At 44.9% G+C, this 23,345-nt stretch overlaps 1 protein-coding gene across 7 annotated transcripts in view; it reads right to left on the reverse strand.

The window, feature by feature from the left end:
• LOC147709671 (uncharacterized) overlaps window positions 1–23,345 on the reverse strand; it is a 478,515-nt gene that overhangs the window by 23,869 nt on the left and 431,301 nt on the right. For all 7 annotated transcript variants that reach the window (XM_086928188.1, XM_086928184.1, XM_086928186.1 and 4 more), the window contains one exon: window positions 2,345–2,491. In XM_086928188.1, coding sequence (XP_086784314.1) covers window positions 2,345–2,491 — 147 coding nt within the window. The remainder of the gene's footprint in view (window positions 1–2,344; window positions 2,492–23,345) is intronic.

The following is a 23,345-nucleotide window of genomic DNA, read 5'->3' on the forward strand; positions in this document are numbered from 1 at the left end:
GTGATAAATACCGGCTTTGGATCATCTATGACAACCCGCCAGGTGGCAACCCTATCTGAGAACACAAGGCCGGATGTATCAAAGGGTTTCACCCATTCTCTCTCAATGGGGAAATGTGTTCTGACTTATGGCCCTATATTCTGAATACAGGCAATGCACTTTGTAACTTGTGCCACACTTGCCATACTAAGTTTAGCATTTGCTAATGCTGTATGATTAAAAGCTGCCTACCAAAGTCACAGAAAGAAAAATAGTACGGCTCGTGTTGCGTGCCTTGCATAGCATAACTGGCAAATTAAAGTGGTTTCACGATGTTGTATCCTGTGAAACATAACCATACTTCAACTGTGGTTTTTGTGTAACTTTCTATCTTATCATGCACTTAATTTGCCTGCCATCTACCCATTCAGCGCTGGGTTTTGGTTCAGCCCAGTGGGAGGTGCCCGAAGGGTTTGATCTTAGGTCAGACCTGCAGCACCAGGCTGTGCATCATCCCAGGGTCTTGTCTCATTCACACATTTCGTTTTTAGAACAAAATATCATTGTTATGAAAATTGTGATTTTTTTTTTACAAAATGGTATGTTTTCTTTTCATACAAAATGGCAGGTGCTCGATTGCGATTTTCATTAAAAAATCACAATTATACTATCCTGATTGTGTCCCCAATTTCTTTGTATCTGCGAGCCCTGAGCACTCCCCTGGGGTCAGGCAGCTCTCACAGCCCCCTCCCATTGCTTTAGAAATAATTTTAACACAGCACCATTTTATTATTGACAAAATTTTGATCATGAAAATTTCAGGCAAAATAAATTGACACCTAGGCAGTCACATTCCCCAAAACGTCCAAATTGATTGACAGAAATTATTATTCAAAATCGTGACTTTAAATGGCCTGTACGAAGTATTTCAAACCATTTAAACCCTCCTAAAACCCTTTTAGAATATCAATATCTAGAAAACTACAGAAAGGATTTACTGAAACCAACAAAAGCATGCTTTCAGAGCAAATCTCTACTTTCAAGGTATAAATCTGGTCAGCAGTTTTTTTGCTCTGGATGAGAGCAACATTTCCCATGGAAGCATTAAATGGATAGCACATCTGTTTTTTACGCTCTGCCATCCTATCCTGTTTTCTATGCACAGATTTGCATAACATTTGACATGTCGGACCTTAACTGGCTACAACAGGTGAGTGCCAGATCTGATGCCTACTCAACTAAGTAGCCCAGGCTTATGAGCAAGCATGATGCCTTTTCTGTGGAAAGTGTGACTTGACCATAATTACACTGGGGGGCTGTCATTGTATAATAGAAGATTATATGCTTTTGCTCTTTAATCTCACAAGATGTGCGGAATCCGTATAGTAATATTCAAATATGTTGAAGTGTGTTTATTAAGAGCACTTGGGTTTAGTGACATCATTATATACTTGTAATTGGTGGAAAGCGAGACAAAGATGAGAACATCAGGAAAAAGTCATCAGACTTTGTGTGGCCAATAGAAATGTTATGTTATGCTATCTCATGTTGTATTATGCTATCCTATGTAATTTAATGTTCTGCTATGTCATGTTGTGTTATGCTGCCTTATGCATTGTGATGTCGTGCTATGTCATGTTGTATTATGCTATCTTATGTAATGTCCTTTTATGCTATAACATGCCATATTATCCTATCCTATGTAGCCTTATGTAGTGCTGTGTCATGTTGTTTTATACTGTCTTATGTAATGTTCTTTTATGCTATAACATGCCATATTATCCTATCCTATGTAGCCTTATGTAGTGCTGTGTCATGTTGTTTTATACTATCTTATGTAATGTTCTTTTATGCTATAACATGCCATATTATCCTATCCTATGTAGCCTTATGTAGTGCTGTGTCATGTTGTTTTATACTATCTTATGTAATGTTCTTTTTTGCTATAACATGCCATATTATCCTATCCTATGTAGCCTTATGTAGTGCTGTGTCATGTTGTTTTATACTATCTTATGTAATGTTCTTTTATGCTATAACATGCCATATTATCCTATCCTATGTAGCCTTATGTAGTGCTGTGTCATGTTGTTTTATACTATCTTATGTAATGTTACAAAATGCTATGTCATGTCCAGGTATCTTTTGTAATATTATGATGTTCTATGTCATGTTATATCATCATATCATATGTAATTGTATGCAATGCTATGTTATGCCTTGTTGTGCTGTCTTATCTCGTATTATTTTATGTGGCTCTTCTAAGTCCAAATAGGCTTGTGGGTCCTGTGTGTGGAAAAGAAGCGACAGAGCTTAGTAATTGACCCCTGACACCCAAGAAGGTAGGATTCTGAGGATACTTTACCAATCACAGCATCTAAGCACTTGTTCCCACACACGTTGCAGCACTTCTGAGTCTGAGGGCACTCGCAGTCGCTCTGGCACTGTGGGGGAGGCAGTGGCGTCTCGCATATGACATCTATGATGGGGCATGTTCCCGGATGCGGTGCATCTGAAACACACAATCAGGAATATTAGCATTCTGAATTAGAAACACAGCCCTCTTGGGCTAACAGCACTACTGTCACAGGCAGTTTACACATCTTCACACTGAATTATCCTTATAGATGGTTTGACTCCTTTGAAATTAAGGCTATTGAAAAAGCATCCAAGATGTTTAGAGGGACGGCACATAGGTGCATCTTTGCCAAACAACTAGCTCTTGTAAGTCATATTAAGGTGTATCACATAGTATTCCCTCCAACCCTCCTCTCTCTCCCACTATTCTTATTTTCCTTCTCCACCAGTACTCTTTCTACTACTCCTTACCCTACCTCTCATCCATCTTCTCTGAAACTCTGAACTTTTTTTTTCACCCTAGCGCACTTCACTCTTCTCTTTACTACTTTTAACACCACCCTACGCGACACTCTTTACTGTCCCACGCTTAACTCTATCACTTTTCTTTCCACTGCTTTTCTCTCTGGCATTCTTCACTCTATATCTTTTCATCGTACCTCTCTTTCTTTCTTTAGTTACGGCTGCACGCCTGTTCTTAAGATGGCAATTCATCTCTTCTGTTGACTGAGTGAAATGACTCTGTGTTGCAGCCTGGATTGGGGGTATATTTTTATTGCTGAGCAGTATGTCTTAACTTAGGTGAGTTCTGCAGGCAGATGCATGCTTATGAAATGCGATTACTGCTTTGTGAGTGAAGCTTGTAGCGTTACTCAAGCTGTGGTGTAGGAATGGGCATCTGCTGTTGTGATGGCAGTTTATCTGCTCTTTCTTTCTTGCCTGGTGCAGCTCTATGCTCCGGTTGAGATCTTTCCATAGCTGACAGAAGGATCCCACACAGGATACAGTTCTAACAGTTACACTAAGAAACAATTTTGATTGCATCTAACAAGAGCCTCAAACCTGATGAAGAGGGATTAGTTACTTACCTGTAATCCTAGTTCTCTTCCAGAGGTATCCTCATCAAAGTCATAAGCACTAGAATATTCCCGCCCATGCGCGGGACCCCTGAAACAAAATCATATATGTGCCCCACATATATATATATATATATATATATATATATATATATATATATATATATATATATATATATACGCTCGACTCTCCAAAAATCCAACAGAAAGAGGCAGTACTCGCGGACCAAGGTCAAACCAGGGTTTAATTAGAGGGAAAAGGAAAAGCACAGACGCGTTTCGGCGTTAGCCTTCGTCAGTGTGTCATTCGTCCATATCCAACAGTCCATGTTATAAACAAACACATAAACCATAAGCATTGTCATAGACATAGGACTACACCCCTTACGCCACTGTGGGCGCCATCTTGGAATGGTGTTTTCCCTGAGGGGTCTTTACAGATTTAAACATGAAATAATCATGGTTAAAATAAAGCCGTGGATCGGCTAGTGTCCTATGCTACATATGTACATTACTAAGGTAATCACATTAGTGCATAAAAAACAAAAGGAAGTCACAAAAGTCATCAGGAACATGAAGGCAAGAAACGAAAAGAATTATTATCTGTCCTATAACATCCAGTGAACCAATATTTCGTCATATTTCGTCATGGTTCCTAAATAATACTATTTACAGGGTGTATAACAAGAAAATATTCTTTTCGATAGATAGAGTTCGCAAAGGAAAGAAGTATTTACACTATTTACAGAAGTAGGGTTGGACTGAACTCAATATAACTTTGTTTCAAAGTGAAAAGTATAACTAGGTTGTCAAAAAAGAGAAGGATACTACTTCCAGGTCACAGTTCTACGTGAATATCCTAATGCTGCAGTGCCAATTGTAAGCAAAGGAGACAAACCTATAATTCAAAATTATACCCTTCATCCAGATATAAGCACGTACATATACAAATAAGATACCACCTTGTTCATGTATAGTGTATGTATATGTTCGTTAGAGATTGAGTATCCATGGGTGCATTAACACATCCATGGTAGTCCATCCTCATTATCGTCGGGGGACAGAAGTATATAGGTATCATTATATACATATTCGTACAGGTAGAGTATACACGGTGTACAGAAATTCATAAGTTAGGTTCATAGATCTCACAATTGGAACACTGTCGACAGAGCTTAATGAAAAAGGTCCTGCTGGTCTACAGGGTCCACATATACATTCTCCCATGGAGCATACCTGTTCTAGTTGGGAGTTCATTACGGTGTATAAAGCTTCCTATGGGAATGGACGCTCAGCAGATGCTATGTTGTTACTTGCCCAGGTGATATGCTAGTTCCTCCCCGCTATTGAGCCCACCAGGTTGTTTCGTGGATAGATCAACTATGTATCTGGACTCTAATCTGCGGAGTCGCCTCAGCCTATCGCCTCCTCTTACATTCGGGGGGACCATGTCCAATCCGAAGAATCGGAGTAGCTTGCGATCTTTGCTGTGCTCCTCTGCGAAATGTCGGGCGACCGGATATGAGATGTCAACTTTCTCGATCGCCCGTTGGTGCTCCAGGATCCTCAGCTTGAGCTCCTTGATCGTGCTGCCTATGTAGCGTAAGCCACACGGGCAGACCAAGCAATACACCACAAACTGGGAACTGCATGTAATGAAGTGCTTGATAGGCACTTTCTTCCCGGTGTCCGGTATATCAAATGATAGCACCCGTTTGCTTCCACTGCAAGCCTTGCAGTGGCCGCAAGGAAAGAAGCCCGCCATCCGCTTCAGGGAGTTAGCTTTTGGTGTTGGTTTTTTAAGATGGCTTGAGACAAGCATATCACTGAGTGACCTAGCCTTGCTAAATGTGATTAAGGGGTAAGCAGGTAGGTCATCAGCAAGAACACTGTCGGTTTTTAAAATGTTCCAATTCTTAGTTAGCATTGCTTTCAGATCCCCCGCTCCTTTTGAATATGGAGTGATGAGTCTAAATTTACCTTCACTTTTATTAGAGTTTCTGTTCCTTCCAATTATGGGAGTGTCAGTAGCCAAGAGTTGCGATCTCTGCAACTTCCTTACTTTTTTAAGGGTCTTAGTAAGCAAGGTAGTGCCGTAACCCCTCATGGAAAATCGTTCTAAACACTCCGAGGCAGCCACCTCGAAATCAGAATCCTTGGAGCAGTTCCTACGGATCCTCAATAGCTCTCCGTAGGGAATGCTGTTCTTGAGTGGGGTGGGATGACTACTGCTGGCAAAGAGTGTAGAATTGCCAGCAGTGTCTTTTCTATGCAAGGTGGTATGCATTTGATTATCTTCAATGTACACTCTCAGATCCAGGTACTCCGCTCTCACCGGACTAACCGAACCCGAGAAGTGTAGATTGAGGTCATTGTTGTTGAGGATCCTGATGAATTCCAATGCCGAGTCCATCCCCCCATCCCAGACAATGAACAGATCGTCAATATAACGATACCAGCTTTTAACCTGCCCTGTCTCTGTCCCTGCCGTGCAGCTCCTGGGTACCTGCTCCTCCCACCAGCCAACGAAGAGGTTCGCATAGCTGGGGGCAAAGCAGGTACCCATCGCCGTCCCAGATGTTTGGATATACATCTGGTCCTCGAAGAGGAAAATGTTGTTTGTAAGGCAGAACTCAGTGAATTCCAGAATCATTTCGTTGTGATATGCATATTTCATTGGACGTTGGCCTAGAGCATGCTTTATGGCTTCCAGACCCTGCCTGTGATCTATACGAGTATAGAGGCTGGTTATGTCCAACACCATAAGCAGGTATCCAGAGTTCCATGTCAGTTCCTGGATCTTAGTCAGGAAGTCTTTCGTGTCCCTTATATAGGATTCAAATTTTGTTACTAAGAGAAACAGGATGTTATCCACGAAACGTGACATGTTCTCGGTCAGACTCCCAATTGATGATATTATCGGTCGTCCCAGAGGTTTTTCCATGTCTTTGTGAAGTTTCGGGAGATGATAAAAAGTTGGTAACATGGGGGTGTGGTTCCTGAGGAAGAGATTTTCATCCTTCCCGAGCATGTTCTGGTTGTGCCATTTCTGTACTAAGGCATCATATCTCGTTATGCTGGTCTGATACACTGCATTTGTGCATTCCTTGTAATAGTTGGTATCCGCAAGTTGCCTCAAAGCTTCAGCTCGGTATAGTTCTCGACTCATAAGAACCACGTTACCCCCCTTGTCAGAGGGCTTGATGACAATAGATTCCTCAGTCATCAGCCCCTTCAAAGCTTGGCGTTGATCCTCAGTGATATTGTTAGTTTGGATTGACGGTTTGGATTTTCTGTAGGCAGTCAGGTCTCTTTTCATTGCCTCAGTGAAGACGTCAATAGCGTCCCAAGGTGTTTGAGGCACAAAGGTCGAAGCAGGCTTGAAATTGGTCTCCTCTCTTTCTTGTTCGACCCCTTGAAGAACTGCCCGTTGGGCTGTGGACAGGTTTGTCTGCTCTTGTTGCAAATCCTGCTCCAATCGTAAGTCCTCTAGTGTCTCGATATCTGATAGATCCTTAGCGCTAAGTACATCCATTTCATTAAATTTGGGGCCTTTCTTGGTGCTTCTCAGGTGTGGGCGCATTTTGAAATGTTTGTGTAGCTTCAGCTTTCTTGTGAACCGAAATAAATCGATCCTGGTCTGAGTGTACTCGAGGTCGCTTGAAGGGCAAAACGTGAGACCTAGACTCAAAACTTCCAATTCAGCCTCCGTCAATCGTTTGTTGGTCAGATTCACTACAGTTAGGTTGGTTTGGTCGGTATTAGTTGGTGGATTCATAGTTCTTATTTCTTGGCTGTTTGGCGGCTCGTCCAGCGGGATGCTCTTGCGCTTCCTCTGCCTGTTTTTCCCGCCGCCTGCCCTCCTCGTCCTCCTCCTCTGGTTGATGAGGTTGTTGCACTGGCATCTGTATCCGTGTTCATTTCCACGTCTGGTGGCTTGTTTTTTCCGCCCCTTAGCCATGTGCTTTTGATAACCTCGTATTCCTCCTGAAAAGGGGTCATCTCAGGTAGGGCATCATGCGCACTTTGCCGTGCGCCTTCTGAATCCTGGTCATTCTGCCTCCGTTGTTCGTCACCTGACTCATTCTCCGTCAGGTCCGATTCTGATGTGGCGGGTTCGGTTTCTTGCCTGCTCCCTGCCGACGCTGTCAGTGTTCTCTTCTGGAGGGCTTTACGGGGGGCATCGAACTTTTTTGCGTATGTTAGAACGCGCCCAGTTGCGTAATCGTTGGCATCGCGTTCGTACTTTTCCTGTTTACGCATTCTGATTTTTTGCTCGTACTTGGCCAGCCTGCTTTTCATCTGGTCTCTGTGTTTGGCTATTATTGCTTTGGCCCCCGTGTCTGTCTCTGCATCAAGCTCTTCGTTGATAGCGTCAATTTCCTCCAATACTTTCCCCCTATCGCTCCAGGCGTACTTGACTAGGATTTTCAATGTGCCTTCGCAATAGGAAGCTGTATGGTCAAACCAGTCGGTTAGGAGTTGGGGGTCAGGATGTTCGTATGAGGGTACTGTGTGCACTCTCAGCCCCCTAGGTACTCTTTTCTCCTCGATGTAATTTGTAAGGCTCGTCGCCTCCCACCACTTGCGCACTTCGCGCTCATGTAGTTTCTCCAACTTGCTAAAAATGTCCTTTATTTTGCGTTCCTGTGTGGATTCAGCAGGGACTGTTGTTTTATCTGCCGCCACCTGTGCCATTGCCCCCTTGCGTTTAAACATGTCCTTTGCTGCACTCATGCGCTCTGAATCGGAAAACATTCTTCCGTTTTTTTCGACTGCCGGTGAATCTTGACAGCAGAGGGTGTAGCTCATACAGTTGCTAAGCGACCCCTGGTGCTTGTTTCCCTCGCGCCCGGCTGACCTTAATACCGCTGACGTTCTGCTGCTCAGTGCTGCTACACGCTAGGCATCATGCGTGATAAGCGGAAAGGAAGCAAATAGCTCACCGGCAAGTTTGTCGGTCTCAGGAGCCCCGGAGCGATCCAGCGCTGCCCAGTCACGGCGTCCTCGCCGGTTCCGACGTTCTCTCGCGTTGTTTTCCAGCAGCTGCAGCGGTGCACAGCGTTACTCCTCCTCGGAACTCGCTCGCTTCCCACAGAAAACTGTGCACTCAGGAACGGGTGCTGCTAGCGGCTCGTGGGGAAGCCGCTCCACATTACGCTCGACTCTCCAAAAATCCAACAGAAAGAGGCAGCACTCGCGGACCAAGGTCAAACCAGGGTTTAATTAGAGGGAAAAGGAAAAGCACAGACGCGTTTCGGTGTTAGCCTTCGTCAGTGTGTCATTCGTCCATATCCAACAGTCCATGTTATAAACAAACACATAAACCATAAGCATTCTCATAGACATAGGACTACACCCCTTACGCCACTGTGGGCGCCATCTTGGAATGGTGTTTTCCCTGAGGGGTCTTTACAGATTTAAACATGAAATAATCATGGTATATATATATATATTCACTGAAAAAACCATAGGTTTCACACCAGTTATAGTTAGCTGGAAATTTTACTGACATAAAACCATAGAAATTCCAACGTTATAGTTAGTTGGACTCACTATAAAAAGCGTGCCTGCAATGCACTGCTGATGACGTCACATATTAAATCACTCATGACATCGTCAGTGACATCACTCATGACATCATTGATGACACCATCCTTGTGACAGACTGACAGACCTCCTTTCAGTGTAATGTAATCCTTGAAACACATATTCAAAAATAGAAACTAACATTTTCAAAACAATGGAGATACCCATACCAGATACAACAACCAATTCAGTAATTCCACCATCTATATACACATCCACTCATTCAGCAACAGTTCTATATAGTCACTCATACATATACTCACTCATCATATGTAGTGATACACATACAGTCATCCAAAAGTTACTCACACACATGCAAATAAACTATTGAACACCCATTTATTTGCACATACAAGTATACACAGACTAATAATAATAATAATAATAATGAGTCTTGTAAGAGCGCGAACAGCTACCTCACATGGAGGTGTCCCGGTGCTATGAGAACAAACTAGCCATGAGTCAGGTGGCAGATCTTAGCATAGTGTAGTAAATAGCCAGGTTTTTAGCAGTTGTTTAAAACAAGTTTCAGAAGGGGCCTGTTGTACTGCAGGAGGGAGAGAGTTCCATAGCCCCGCCACATTGGCCGAGAAGGTTCTACCACCCAGCCGCACTCTTCGCGCTCGGAGGACCACAAGCTGCACCCACCCACTGGAGCGGAGGGTCCTCGACTGGTGATACCTAGGTAGCCTGGCTCTCAGATAATTAGGATAGATGCCATACAGGGACCTGAAGGCCATCGTCAAGGTTTTAAACTTGATCCTACCGGCCACTGGAAGCCGGTGCAGTGCCCGAAGATGCAGAGAGACAGGGTGCTTGAAGGGAATACACCTCAACAGTCTCGCAGCCGCATTCTGCACCAACTGTAGGCGCTGGATTGAATATCGGGGAAGACCTAGATAGAGTCCGTTGGCGTAGTCCAGCCTCGATGTAACTGTGGCATGGACTACAGTCTTACGACACTCTTCTGGTAGAAGTCTCAGGATCTTGCGCAGATTCCTCAGCTTGGATGGACAGCATCCTGCTACCTGCCGAATATGAGAATCAAAAGAGAGACTGCTATCCCAGTGGACTCCCAGGTTTTTTGCGCTCTGGCTCGGCGCCGGGGACATCCCCATTTCCACTGGCCACCAAAACTCTGCAGGGGGGGGCGATCCCTTGCCAAAGAAAATGACCTCTGTGTTCTCAGCATTTAATTTAAGTTTATTAGTGTTCATCCAAATGGCCACATCTCGGAGGCACCCCTTAAAAGTTGCGAAAGCTTCTTCCGACACCTCCGAGTATGGGAACACCAGCTGTGTGTCATCCGCATAAGATATTGCCTTGACCCGCCAGTTTGAGATGAGTGTGAACAGAGGTGCCAAGTAAATATTAAATAGAAGCGGGCTCAGGGCCGACCCCTGAGGAACGCCACATTTTATCTTGGTGGGTTTAGATACCATGCGACCTAATTCCACCTTCTGTGCACATTAGTTCTAAGGAAACTTACACATACTTACTCTCATAAACAATCACTTAAAGAAACACATACTTATTTAAACGGGAACTCTTACAATCTCTCACTCTCACATATACTTACTTATATACATCAATACTCAAATATACTAGATTAAAACATATGTCGTTACTAATAAAGACACTAGTGAGACAGTCATTCACTCACTAACACACACATATACACAATCATCCACCCTTACAATCCTACACATATGGCGTCTTCAAAACACATACAAACAGTGAGTCAGTCACCAACCCATGCAGCCACTTATACATAAAGTGAAACACTGATACCACCACCACCACCACAAGGACCACCACAACACCACATTGGTGGTGAAGAAGAGGAGGAGGAGGAGGAGGAGGAGGAGGAGGAGGAGGAGGAGGAGGAGGAATAGGAGAGGACGTTCCTTCCTGAAGACAGTCCCCCTTACAAACCGAGAGAGCACATTGTGTGGGAGTTTTTTAAATTCCCAAGAGGCCAGAAGAAAGTCAATGCGGCTAAAGTGACTTGTCTGATCTGTGGCTGTGAACTTTCCAGGGGGTACCCTACAAAAAAATATTCTTTTGGTAATCACACCATGATTCGCCACATGCAACGCAAGCATCCTAACAACTATTCTGCGGCAGAGGTGAGAGAACTGTCCAGAAACCTTCTCCAATCTTCATCCAGAGCCTCAACAAGCAAAGAACCCACTTCATCGGGTCCAGAGGCAAGGGAGATGGCCCCAAACATCCAAACCAAGTTTGGATGTTTTAAAATTGTTTGTATCTATTGTGGGACTACAATTACATATGGCGAAAAAAGTATAAACCTAATCAACCGTGCAGGAGATAACCATATCTTCAGAAAAAAACCTTAATTTTTTTCCTGTTTTTTTTTTTGCTCCAGTTGAGCCGTTTACAAATCCCTGTTTTTTGTTTCTGCCCATAAAAATTACAAAAAAAAATATAAAACTGTTCATAAAAGCCAAAAAAAGTAAAAAATGTTCAAAAAAACAAAAAAAATATAAAACAACAAAAAGAATTTAAAAAGTTCTTTTTAGAACTACCTCCAATATATAAAAAAAATGCTTCATTTTAAAAAAAATCTGTCATTCTTTTTCCCCCATGGTACGCTCCCCGGTACAGTCCCCGGTGCGCGTACCGGGCGCTCCCCCGCGCAAATCTGAAAAAAAAAATGTTTTTGTCCTGCGGGGCCCTTTTATGGCCCCCCATATCAAACCTAGGAGGTTAGGGGGGGTCTACTCTGCCCCCTTTTGGTCATTTCCCCCTTTGTTTTTGCCACCTCTTGTGTCTCGATCCTACCGAGACACAAGATGGCGGCCGCTCCGGACTGTTTGGAATGTTGACAGACACCCAAGAGCCAATCAGCTTTCCGCGCGCGAACTCGCGTAGCGCGCTTGTGCGCGCCCCGGTGCGCATACCGGGGCACGCTTATAGATATATATATTTTTTTTAACCTTTATTACTCAAAATCCACTGGAGCACATATCTTGAGACATAGCAAAGGCACATCGGCCTACCAGTCCCTACAATTTAGCCAAGTTTGGTGGAAATTCAATTAGCCGTTCGGGCTAAAAGTGAGTTCGACCGCCCTATGGAAATTAACATGGGGAAAACAAGTTTTGGGACCGCCCTTTTATCTCGGCCCCCGCTAGACGAATCATCCTCAACCTCTCAGGGAAGGAGCGAAGCGCCGCAAGGCAAATTTGAGGAACATTTCAGGCAGATTCTTCAACCGGCGCCAAAGTTATTCCCAATAGAATGTTGCAAATTCCCTATACAAAATAATCCTAACTATAACTACCTACTGGCGACCGCCAGTAGGTAAAATATATATATATATATATATATATATCTTGCATCAGCTTCTTCTCCCCACGACTCTCATAGATAAAGACACGGCACAGCAACAGATAGCTTCTCCACTATTTTATTTACACACCATGTGCAAAGCAAAGTGCATCAAAATGGACGGTCTACGCGTTTCGGCTATATATATGTATATCTCCGAAACGTCATGCGGCTGATATTGCACAAATAAAGATATTCAGCACTTACTTGGCCCGTGTCCGTGCTGTTTCTGTCACGGTGGAGGAGTTCATCACTGGGTGGAGACACGGTGTACCCTATATATATAAAAATAGGCAACTGCAGCCTCATACACACCAGAGCTGGATAATGCTGTAAGGGCTCCCCATTATATCATGAAAACATGCATTAGAAACATTGAAAAACAACAATAAAAACATATTTTGAATCTGTTTTAATGTTTAGCAGACAGCAGAAACTCTCATAAAGGACTGAAAGCATAGACAGCTCCCAGGCTGCATTGCAAAAACATAGTCTAAAAAGACTGAAAAGCTAACTCATACCAACATAGACATAAAACTGGCACCGTGCCATTAAGGCAGTCATGTAAATGTAAATGTAGTTGAGCTTATATAGCGCACAGCTACCCGCAGTGGGTGTCCCGGCGCTTGCTTAGGGAACCCGTCCTGGTATTCCCCTGTGAGATAGCAGGGTATCCACAAGGTGAAAGCCAGGCATCCCGCCGCGAGGGGCCGTTGTGGAGATTAAGCAAGCTATTGCCCAGAGTCGCAGAGTGTGAACCCGTGAGTCGAGAAGGCACCGGGGCGAGAATTATCGAGTCCGTGGAATTTTTAGCCCAAGACCCGCCGAGGCGGGGAATTGAACCCTGGTCCAGGATCGATCTCAGCTTCCGGGTCTGCCGCCTCTAACCCCTGAGCCACACTTCTCCACAGTCATGACCCCCAGCTTCCCATCATGCCTCAGGGGTGACAGTTAGGTCAGTTGTTTTTTGTGGTGACTCAAAAAGCCATGGCATAAAGAGTTGACAATACCTTTAAAATACAAGAATCCTTTGCCCGGGTAGGCGGGAGGGTTGCTTATGACTTTGATGATGATACCCCTGGAAGAGAACTAGGATTACAGGTGAGTAAATCATCCTTCTCTTCCAGGGAATCCTCATCAATAGTCATAAGCACTAGAATAGAATAGTGAGCCTCACCTCACCCCCCTGCGGGCAAAGGAACATAACGGTAAATTAACCAATTAGCTTAGATAACCAAGCCTGGACAACTAGATCACTATCCGAAAAGATTCCTCAAGGAGGCTTAGCCCACTTGAGTATAAGCCCTGGAATCGGATTCTAGGTAGTAATGCCTTGTGACGGTGTGGACCGATCTCCAGGTTGCAGCTTTACAAATTTCTGACATTGGAACATCATGCAAGAAAGCTACTGTGGCCGCTTTCCCCCTAGTGGAGTGTGCTTTCGGCGACAACAACAGGGGTTTATTAGCCAGCTGGTGAGCCAATTTTATGCAGGACACGATGCGTCTGGAAATGGATCTTTTAGAGGCTGGGATGTTCTCATGGCACCATAATTCAAGAATAATTGATCCGGTTTTCTTATGCCCTTGGTACCCTCTAGATAGAATTTAAACACTCTTTTCAGGTCCAAGGAATGCAGCGACCTCTCCGTAGGAGTTGCAGTGTTTGGAAAAAAGGACGGGTAGGGAGATCGACTGATTAATGTGAAAATCAGATACAACCTTAGGCAAAAAAGAAGGGTGAGCCCTCAGAACTACCCTGTTGTGGTGAAAAATGGTATAGGGTTCTTTTGCAAACAGCGCTTGGATTTCGCTTACTCTGCGCGCTGAGGTAATTTCTACCATCAAAGCGGCCTTCCACGTCAGGTGCTGCAAGGTGGCCTTGTGAATGGGCTCAAAAGGGGGACTCATCACCAGATTCAACTCCCATGGAGGAGAAGGATTTCGATCCGGGGGATAAACTTTTTTCAACCCCTGCTAGAAATCCTTAACCACCTGCATCTGGAAAAATGAAGGTTGGCTGGGAGACTTTCTGTACGCCGTAATGGCTGACAAATGAACCCTGATCAAAGCATATTTCAAACTTGCTTAGCTAGGTATAGAAGGTAAGGAAGAATGACATCTTCCTGCCCCTTCGTAGGATCAAAATGATTTTCAACACACCATAGAAAGAACCTTTTCCACTTCAACACGTATGACGCTCTAGTGGAGGGTCTTTTAGCCTCTTTCAGGATATGCATGCAGTCCTGCGGCAACTTCAAGTGTCCAAATTGTAGGACCTCAGGAGCCATGCTGCCAAGTTCAGGGAAGGAAGGTTGGGATGGAGAATCTTCCCATCCATTTTGGTCAGTAGGTCCGCTCTGTAAGGTAGCCTCCTGTGTGGTAGCACTGACAACTGAAGAAGGTCTGGGTACCAACACTGTCGCGGCCAGTCTGGAGCTATCAGAATCATTTTCATGTTGGACCCCCTGCCATGCATTTGAAGGCACCCCATGTGTGCCCACTACCCCTGCAGAGATGCATCCGTTACCAACGATTGTACTGGGACTGGCTGGTGGAAAGGGACTCCCACTAATAGGTTTTGAGGCAGAGTCCACCACTTGATGGATGATCTTGCTGCTTAGGAGAGCATGATCTGATCTTCCCAGCGACCTGTTGCTTGGTCCCATTTGTCTTCTAGATCTTGTTGCAACGGTCGCATTCTCAGCCTGGCGTTGGGGATGGGAAATATGCAGGAGGCCATGGACCCCAGCAGAGATGCCACTTGACGGACTGTTGGCTGCTCTGTCTGGAGCAGAATGCTGCACTTCTGCTGCATGGAAGAAAGTCTCCCCTCAGCAGGAAACGCTCTTCCTATGTTTGTGTCCAGAGTTGATCCTAGATAGTGAATCGTCTGGGTGGGCTCTTCCACGGACTTCTCGATGTTGACCTGAAGCCCCAGATCGTGTAGCTGTTACAGACAGACTTGGAAGTCGCTCCTTACCTGCCGAGGAGATGGCCCTTTGAGAAGCCAATTGTCTAGGTAAGGGTAGACGAATTGACCTCCCCTGTGTGGGTTGGCTGCCACCACTGCCATGCACTTGGTAAAAACTCTTGAAGCAGATTTGAGCCTGAAGGGCAAGACCATGTACTAATAGAGTTTGTGTCCGACCACAAACCTCAGATACTTCCGATGAAATGGAGCAATGGGAATGTGGAAGTACGCATCTTAAAGGTCCGCCAAACATACAATCTCCTGTTTGCAGATGTGGACATATTTGATGAAGGGCCAACATACGAAAGAAAACAAGTTACTTACCTGTAACTTCAGTTATCCAGTATTGGTATCTTTCATAGGTTCACATGCCTGAATCATTCCCCTTCGCCAAGGCAGGAGTCCCTCAGTATATAAAAAAGCAGTGCCAAAAGTAAATTATAGTAGTAGTAGGCATAAAAGAAAGGCCTGAGGCCTAAACTGTAGTAGCCGATCTACCTCATTATGCCAAAAGGACTTGTTTTCTTATCCAGTATTGGGGTTTCTTTCATAGATTCACATGCCTGAATCAGAGGAGCAAGCAGTATGCCAGGTAAGAGTTGGTTGCGGATGGTGGGAGATTTATACTGATACACTCCCATAAACATTACATTTAACAACCAACAAGTGTGAAGTAAGTACATTGCTAATGATAAAACATGACTAAATTCAAAAGAGTAGTCATAGAATATTAATCAGGAAAAGTGACATCATACGTAATAAGTAGGCAAATTGAAATATGTCTATATCTTTATAATACACAGATATATTGAAAAGCATATTTTAAGCACAAATTGGAGGAACACTGGTTACCTGAAGCTGTTCCTATGGAAATAGATGACGTAAGACCGCTTGACCATCTTCTTGACTTGTCGATTGTAGGCAGCAATGTCTTGTAAACGTGTGGACATTCTTCCATGTCGCAGCACAGCAAATATTTTCTAACGTCACTCCTGCAAACAATGCTGTAGATGCCGCTACAGCTCTGGTAGAGTGAGACCTGGCATTTCTTTGTAGTGCTCTGTTAGATTTAACATGACAGAAATGGATTGCGGAGGCTATCCACCTAGAAATTGTGGCTTTAGTGACCACTTTCCCCAGCGTAGTTAGACCATGAGCCACAAATAAATGATCTGATTTTCTGAAGTTTTTTGTCCTTTGAAGATAAAACTTCAAACATCGCTTGACGTCCAAAGAATGCAGTGTTCTTTCTGCCGGTGTAGTAGGATTTGAAAAGAAAACTCTTAATTTCACTGGCTCATTTAAATGGAACTGAGAAGGCACTTTGGGTATAAAAGTCGGATTAGTTCCGAGAGTGACATAATCCTGAGTGAAATGCAGGAAGGGTTCTTTTATAGTGAATGCCTGAATTTCCCCATCTTTTCTGGCAGGTGTCAAGGCTAGAAGTAAGGCGACCTTCCATGTGAGATATTTGAGGTCGGCTTTGTGAATAAGTTCGAATGGGTGCTTCATCAGTTGTGAGAGGACCGTAATGAGTTCCCATTCCTGTGGGGACGGCCTAACCAGAGAATAAGCTCAGAAAAGACCTCTCATGAACTGTTTTATTAAAGATGAAGAACATAGTGAGGGAATGTTTGCTAACTTCCTGAACCTGGATAGAGCCACTATATGGACCTTTATTAAAGAAAAAGAAAGAGCAGAGCGAGCCAAATGTAATAGGTAAGGAAGATTTTTTTCTGCAGGAGCTTCAATCGGGTGTAAAGTGTTTGAGATACACTAAGAGCAAAATCGCTTCCATTTAGGACAATAAGCCTTCAATGTGCTTTGGGCTCGCGCCTTCTTCAAGATGTCACAGCAATTCTGAGGAATCTGAAGGTGTTGAAAATCTAAGAAGTCAGGAGCCATGCGTGTAATTTCAGAGATTGAGGATCTGGGTGAAGTATCTGACCCTCGTTGCGCGATAGCAGTGTTGGAGGCGGGAGAAGTCTGATTGGAGGCTCCTGGGATAGTAACATGAGCTCCTGGAACCAATACTGGCGGGGCCACCTAGGGGCAATTAGGATGAGACGGCAGCTCTCCAGCTTCATCTTGCGCAACACTCTTGGAATCAACGGGATCGGAGGAAAGGCGTAAGCACAAATCCCTGACCATCGCATGCACAGGGCATTCCCTCTTGATTCCTGTTGAGGGTACCTGCTGGCATAATACCGGCATTTTTCGTTCTGCTGTGTTGCAAACAAGTCCAACGTTGGTTTGCCCCATGTCTGGAACACTCTGTTTAATTGAGTGTTGTCTAATTCCCACTGGTGGCAGTCTGATAAGGATCTGCTGAGCTTGTCCGCTAGGGTATTATGGAGGCCCCTGACATGTTCTGCTTTGAGAGTTATGTTGTGAAGTGTTAGCCATTCCCATAACTCCTGAGCTTCCTTTGATAGTGGAGCTGATCTTGTTCCTCCTTGCTTGTTCACATAAAACATGCTGGTGGTATAGCCCGTGCGGACCAGGACTGAAGATCCTGGGAAGGAACGCCTGCAAGGATAGAAAGATGGCTCTCAATTCCAGACTGTTGATGTGACATTGTCTGTATTTCTGAGACCACTTGCCCTGCACTTGTAAATCTTGGAGATGACCTCCCCATCCTTCCATGGTCGCATCCGTTGTCAGAACGAAGTCCGAAGGAATTTGCATGAATGTGAGCCCTTGCTTCAGATTATGCAGTCGTGCCCACCATTGAAGAGCATCCACCATGCGTGGTATGACTTTGATGATGTTGTCGAAAGAGCCTGTCGCTTGTTCCCACTGAAGATGTAGCTCTTCCTGTAGAGGGCGCATTTTCAGACGTGCTAGTTGGATGAGATTTATGGCTGAGGAACACATTCCCAGGAAGTAAAGCGAACAGGCGAAGAGAAAGTGACTTTCTTTTTGACACTTGAATTGCTAATTTCTGCAGACGGAGTTGTCTTTCTTGAGACAAGAATGCTTTGCGTCTAGACAAGCGCCCAAGAAAGGTAGGATCTTTGCGGAAGCAATTGAGATTTGTTTGCGTTCACAGTGAGACCCAAGGATGTAAAGAGATTGCGACACATTGTTATGTCGATCTGTGCCCAGTTCTTTGAAGGACTTTTGATTAGCCAATCGTCCAAGTACGGGAAGACCTGGATGCCCGAAGAACGTAATGCTGCAGCTACTGGAGCCAGGCACTTTGTAAAAATCCTTGGAGCCGTTTGAGGCCAAATGGGAGCACTTTGTCTGATAGTGGGTGCCAGCCACAGTGAATCGGAGATACTTTGATGTTTCGGATGGATTGGGATGTGAAAGTATGCGTCTTCCATGTCCAAAGAAGCCATAAATTCTCCCTCGTTCATGCAGCTTAGAATCTCTGAAAGAGTGACCATGCGAAACCCTTGTTTCTTGATATACCAGTTGAGATTGCGCAGGTCCAGGATCGGTCGCCATTCCCCTGATTTCCTCTTTATGAGGAAAAAACGGGAATAGAAGCGTGTCCACCTCTGATGAACTGGAACTCTTTCTATAGCGTTCTTGAGGAACATTGAGTGAACCTCCTTGAACAATAAGTGAAGACGAGGGGAAGGGGGTCCCCTGGGCGGAGTAGTTGGTGGTTTGGTGACAAACTCTAGGGTGTGTCCATGTTGAACGAGGTCTAGCACCCATTGGTTGAAGGTAATCTGTTGCCACTGGCGTAGAAAATAAGATATTTTCGCGCCCACAGGAGTGAAGGAAATATGGATGCCGCCTGGCTGATCTCACTGCTTTCTGTGAGTATCTCGCCGTTGATTGTTATAGAGTTTTTGGCCTCCTTGGCAACAGAAACTAGCCATACCAGATTGACGGTATGAGGATTGATAATTCTGCCAGTATTGAGGCTGATATTGTCTGTCTTGTTGATAATAACTTCCTCTAGAGGAGTTTTCACGCCCTCTAGTGCCTCTAAAAGATCCTCGCTTGTACTGCAGGGAACCCAGAGATCTTGCGGTATCAGTGTCCGTTTTGATTGCCTGGAGGGCTTTGTCTATATGTTTTCCAAGTAAAGACTCGCTATCGTAGGCCATATCCCAAATCTTTAGTTGGACCTCAGGCCAGAAGGTGGTAGACTTTAGCCAGCCCTGACGCCTGAGAACTGCAGCCCCAGCCAGTTGTTAAAATCTGTATTCGCAATATCCAAAGTGCAGTCGATAGTTTCTGCATCTGCACGCTCCACTTCCATCAAAATCTTCCGAGCCTCCTGAAGTTTTTCCTCTGGGATTAGGTCAATCACACCAGCCATGTCTGACCACATTTGGCACTCATAACGTCATATGATCGCCAAAGAATTTGCTGCCCTGATTGAGGCGGCAGCCATGGTTGAGAATCTTTTACAGAAAAAGGTCCAGACGACGCCCCCCTTTATCTGGTAGCGTAGTGATGGGAGTGGCTGGATTTTTTGATCTTTGTTGTGCGGCGTGTGAAATGACCGAATCTGGCAGCGGGTGTCCAATAAGGCAGGAAGTGCTATCGAAAGGAGCACAATGTTTTTTATCAATCTGTGAAAGCACGGCAGGCACAGGAGCAGGATTTGTCATTACCTTGATGCCCTCCTTCCATATGTAGTCTATTATTGGAATGGCCCTGGACACCTTTCTAGTTTCTTCTTTGAAATCGTGAAGAAAGCACTGCGATTGTTCAACTGTCACTGGTAGTTGAAACCTACCCGCAGCTCGCTGCATAAGATTATGAAACCCACCTATGTCTTCTGGTGGTGAGTCTGAAGGTTGTGGAGTTGGTGGAGACAGCATGGGGATAACATAAGTATCCCACGGATCCAAAGGAGGATTATCTGGTAATTCACCCTCTTCTACTTCTTCATCCGAAGAAGTATCCGGAGTTTGAGTAGGCAAAATATGTTAAAAAATGCGTCAGATTAGCGACTATATTAAATGCATAAATAAACAATTCATAATGAGTCCATATCTAAACTCCTACCTCGAGATGTTACAAGACCATTACTATTTATGTGTCCAACTATTTACAAAAAGTGATGTAAATCCTCACAAATATTAAGCCCTCTAGGGGTCTTTGTATCTAGTTCCACTATATACCTAGTTTCCAAACGGCAAAGCTGTTTTTCTCTATCTCCACCTCTTTTGTTCAATGCTACTCTGTCTATCACAAAATACTGCAAAACATTTACGTTGTTTTCATGTTCACTTTTTACATGTCTGGCCACCGGATATGTCGGGTCAGAATTGACCGTGGCTCTCAGGTGCTGCAGTATTCTGGCCTGTACTGGTAGCTTTGTACTACCTACATATTTAAGACCACAAATGCAAGTCAACACATACACGGCAAATTCAGTTTTGCACGTGTAGTGCCCCTTGATCTTAATAGGGGTATCTGAAAATGCATTCTGGTATGTGGTGGATTTAGAACCAAATCTGCAGGCCCTACACGAGCTACACTTATAGAAACCGTTCCTGGCAGTTAGCCACTTGTCTTTGGTATATAGTTCCGGACTGGTCTTTACTAGGCCTGTTCTCATTGAATGAGCCTTACGGAATGTGAAGTTAGGTTTATTCACATACATCCCATTAAGGACATTATCGGTCATCACTATAGGCCATTCTTTTGTGACTATCTTCCTAATAGCCTGGGACTGTCGACTGTAAGTTGTAATGAACCTGCAAACCTTACTGGATTTATCCACTTGACTGGTTTCGATTGTCTCTTGTTGTTCATTTGGACCACTTGCTACTACCTCCTGTTTTTTCTGTAGAAGCGTAGCTCTATCTATCTCGTTAGCTTTTCGCATTTCTACCCTCAAGTTTTTCCTTTTTATAGCCACGCTCAAGCAATCTACTCTTTGCTATTGCTTGTGCCTCTTCAAGAGATTTACTGGTGGTACACGCTCTTCTTATTCTCAGGAACTCACCGTATGGCAAACTAGCTATGGTGTGGTGGGGGTGAAAGCTGTTATATATATATATAAATACATACATGTGGGGCACATATATGATTGTGTTTCCGGGGTCCCGGGCATTGGTGGGAATATTCTAGTGCTTATGACTATTGATGAGGATCCCCTGGAAGAGAACTTCTACTGATAACTAATTTGGAATGGTAAAGTGCGCATTTTAAAATTGATCAATACAGGGTGTGGCCAAGGAGGCATCATGGTGGTCGCTCTGTACTGGAGCTTCACCAAGAATACAGATATGTGGCCTCAATCCAAATTTGTGGAGGCTGCCTAACATCTGGACCTGGTGGGCAGTGCCGGTGAAATAGCTGTGCCGGCTTGGTCCGCAGCCAGGGTCTGTCGAGTGGATGCGGAGTCAGAGTACTGGTGGGGACTTTAAGCCACACGGGCACTGGGTGTGAGGCTGTGGAGAGACCCAGGGCCTCCAAGTCGCTCCTGAGTGTTCCGACTGAGACAGGCGTGTCAGAGTAGATGTGGAGCTGGGTGAGGGGCCTATGGAAGGGCCTGCCTTTGGCTAGAAGCTGGCATCACAGTGAGTCCTGGTTACCGTGGCCTGCCCATGCCATAACCTGGGAAGTTTTGTTGAACACATTGATGCAGTGCCCCAAAGCCTCATTTTTTTGATACTCCTGTAGCCTCGTGGCAGTAGCTCACAGAGACGCTGAGGCTGCGCTCCCCCAGTATTAGATTAACTGATCTGGCTTCGACCTCCAAATTGCTGCCCAGATCTTGGAGGCACTGCATCCATTCCCGGAGGGGACGGGGGATAGCCCACTCAGCATTGCCGCCTACCTTACCTCAAATGCAGCCATGGCTTTTGGGGCATCCACCTGTGGTCCAAGCCACTGAGTTAGAGAACGAGGATTGGGATGTTGGGTTCCTCTCATTGATTAAGTCGGTGGACTCCCCTGCTCTTCAACTGTACTCGGATCTTTCTCATAGCTCTGTCATCTGAAAGTCCTGGCATTCCTCTAAAGAAGTAGCTCCCATGCCACATGCACAAAGCAGGATATGTCTCTTTGTTGAAGGCATCTAAGCTTAATGCCTAGCTATGTTCAGGACTTAGACCTGTCTGATGAACGATGCCAGCTGCCATTACGAAGTCCATCCAATTCTTGGATTCCCCCTGTTCTGCCTCAGCAAACGTCCACTGTAGTGTATTATTGTTTCTAGTATTGGGGTTTCATTGCAGACAGATGCTTCTGGGGTGGAAAGTTGGGGTGGGATGGGAGTTTGGGGTGTTTTTTTTACGTGGGATATTCCTGGGGTGCGAGAGAGGTAGCCATCCTCCTTTGCAGCTCATTCCCTTCGGTGGTCTCCCAGGCCATGTATGACCCACAGGTCTAATTCATCTCTTTGGAGGGCACACTGGAGGATAGGCCGGTTGTGCTGGTGTGCTTATATGTTCCACCAGCCTCCATGGCACTCTGTCCTATGCATCTCTCTAATCTTCTTGTGTGGCTCCCACAGGGACTCATTATAATAGGGGGCAACTTTAATGCAGTCCTACACCGTGACCTTGAAGCTCTGCCCACCCACCACTTCCAGAACCACTGGGGCATGCTGCTTTCCTGATTAGACCAATGCCTTGGGTCTCTGTGATGGCTGGAGGTTTTGGTATCCTAATCTCTGCCAATTTGCACACTTTGATGACACACCACAAGCCTTCACGTATAGACCTCTTTCTCTTATCTGCCTCGACTACCAATTGGTGAATCACATCAATATCCTGCTGTGTAGTATATCTGATCATTCCCTGCTCCTCCTCTGCCTGGGGCACTCTCCTTTGGGATTGCATCCTATATGGCGCATTAACACATGGTATTTCCAGAACCTGGACTTTGTCCAAGCGTTAAGCGCCGAACTAGGTGCATATTTTCATGAAAACAAGTGGTCTGTCTCCCACAGGGGTACCATTTGGGCTGCCAGTAAGACAACCCTTTAGGGGGTTGCACAGTGCTTGATCAGGTGAGGGAAAACAAAAGAGCCTATCGATTACCCAGTTAGAGGCACACGCCATACACCTGGAACACCCCCTGGAACGT

Source organism: Lissotriton vulgaris, chromosome 6 (genome assembly GCF_964263255.1).
Source record: "Lissotriton vulgaris chromosome 6, aLisVul1.2, whole genome shotgun sequence".
NCBI lineage: Eukaryota > Metazoa > Chordata > Amphibia > Caudata > Salamandridae > Lissotriton > Lissotriton vulgaris.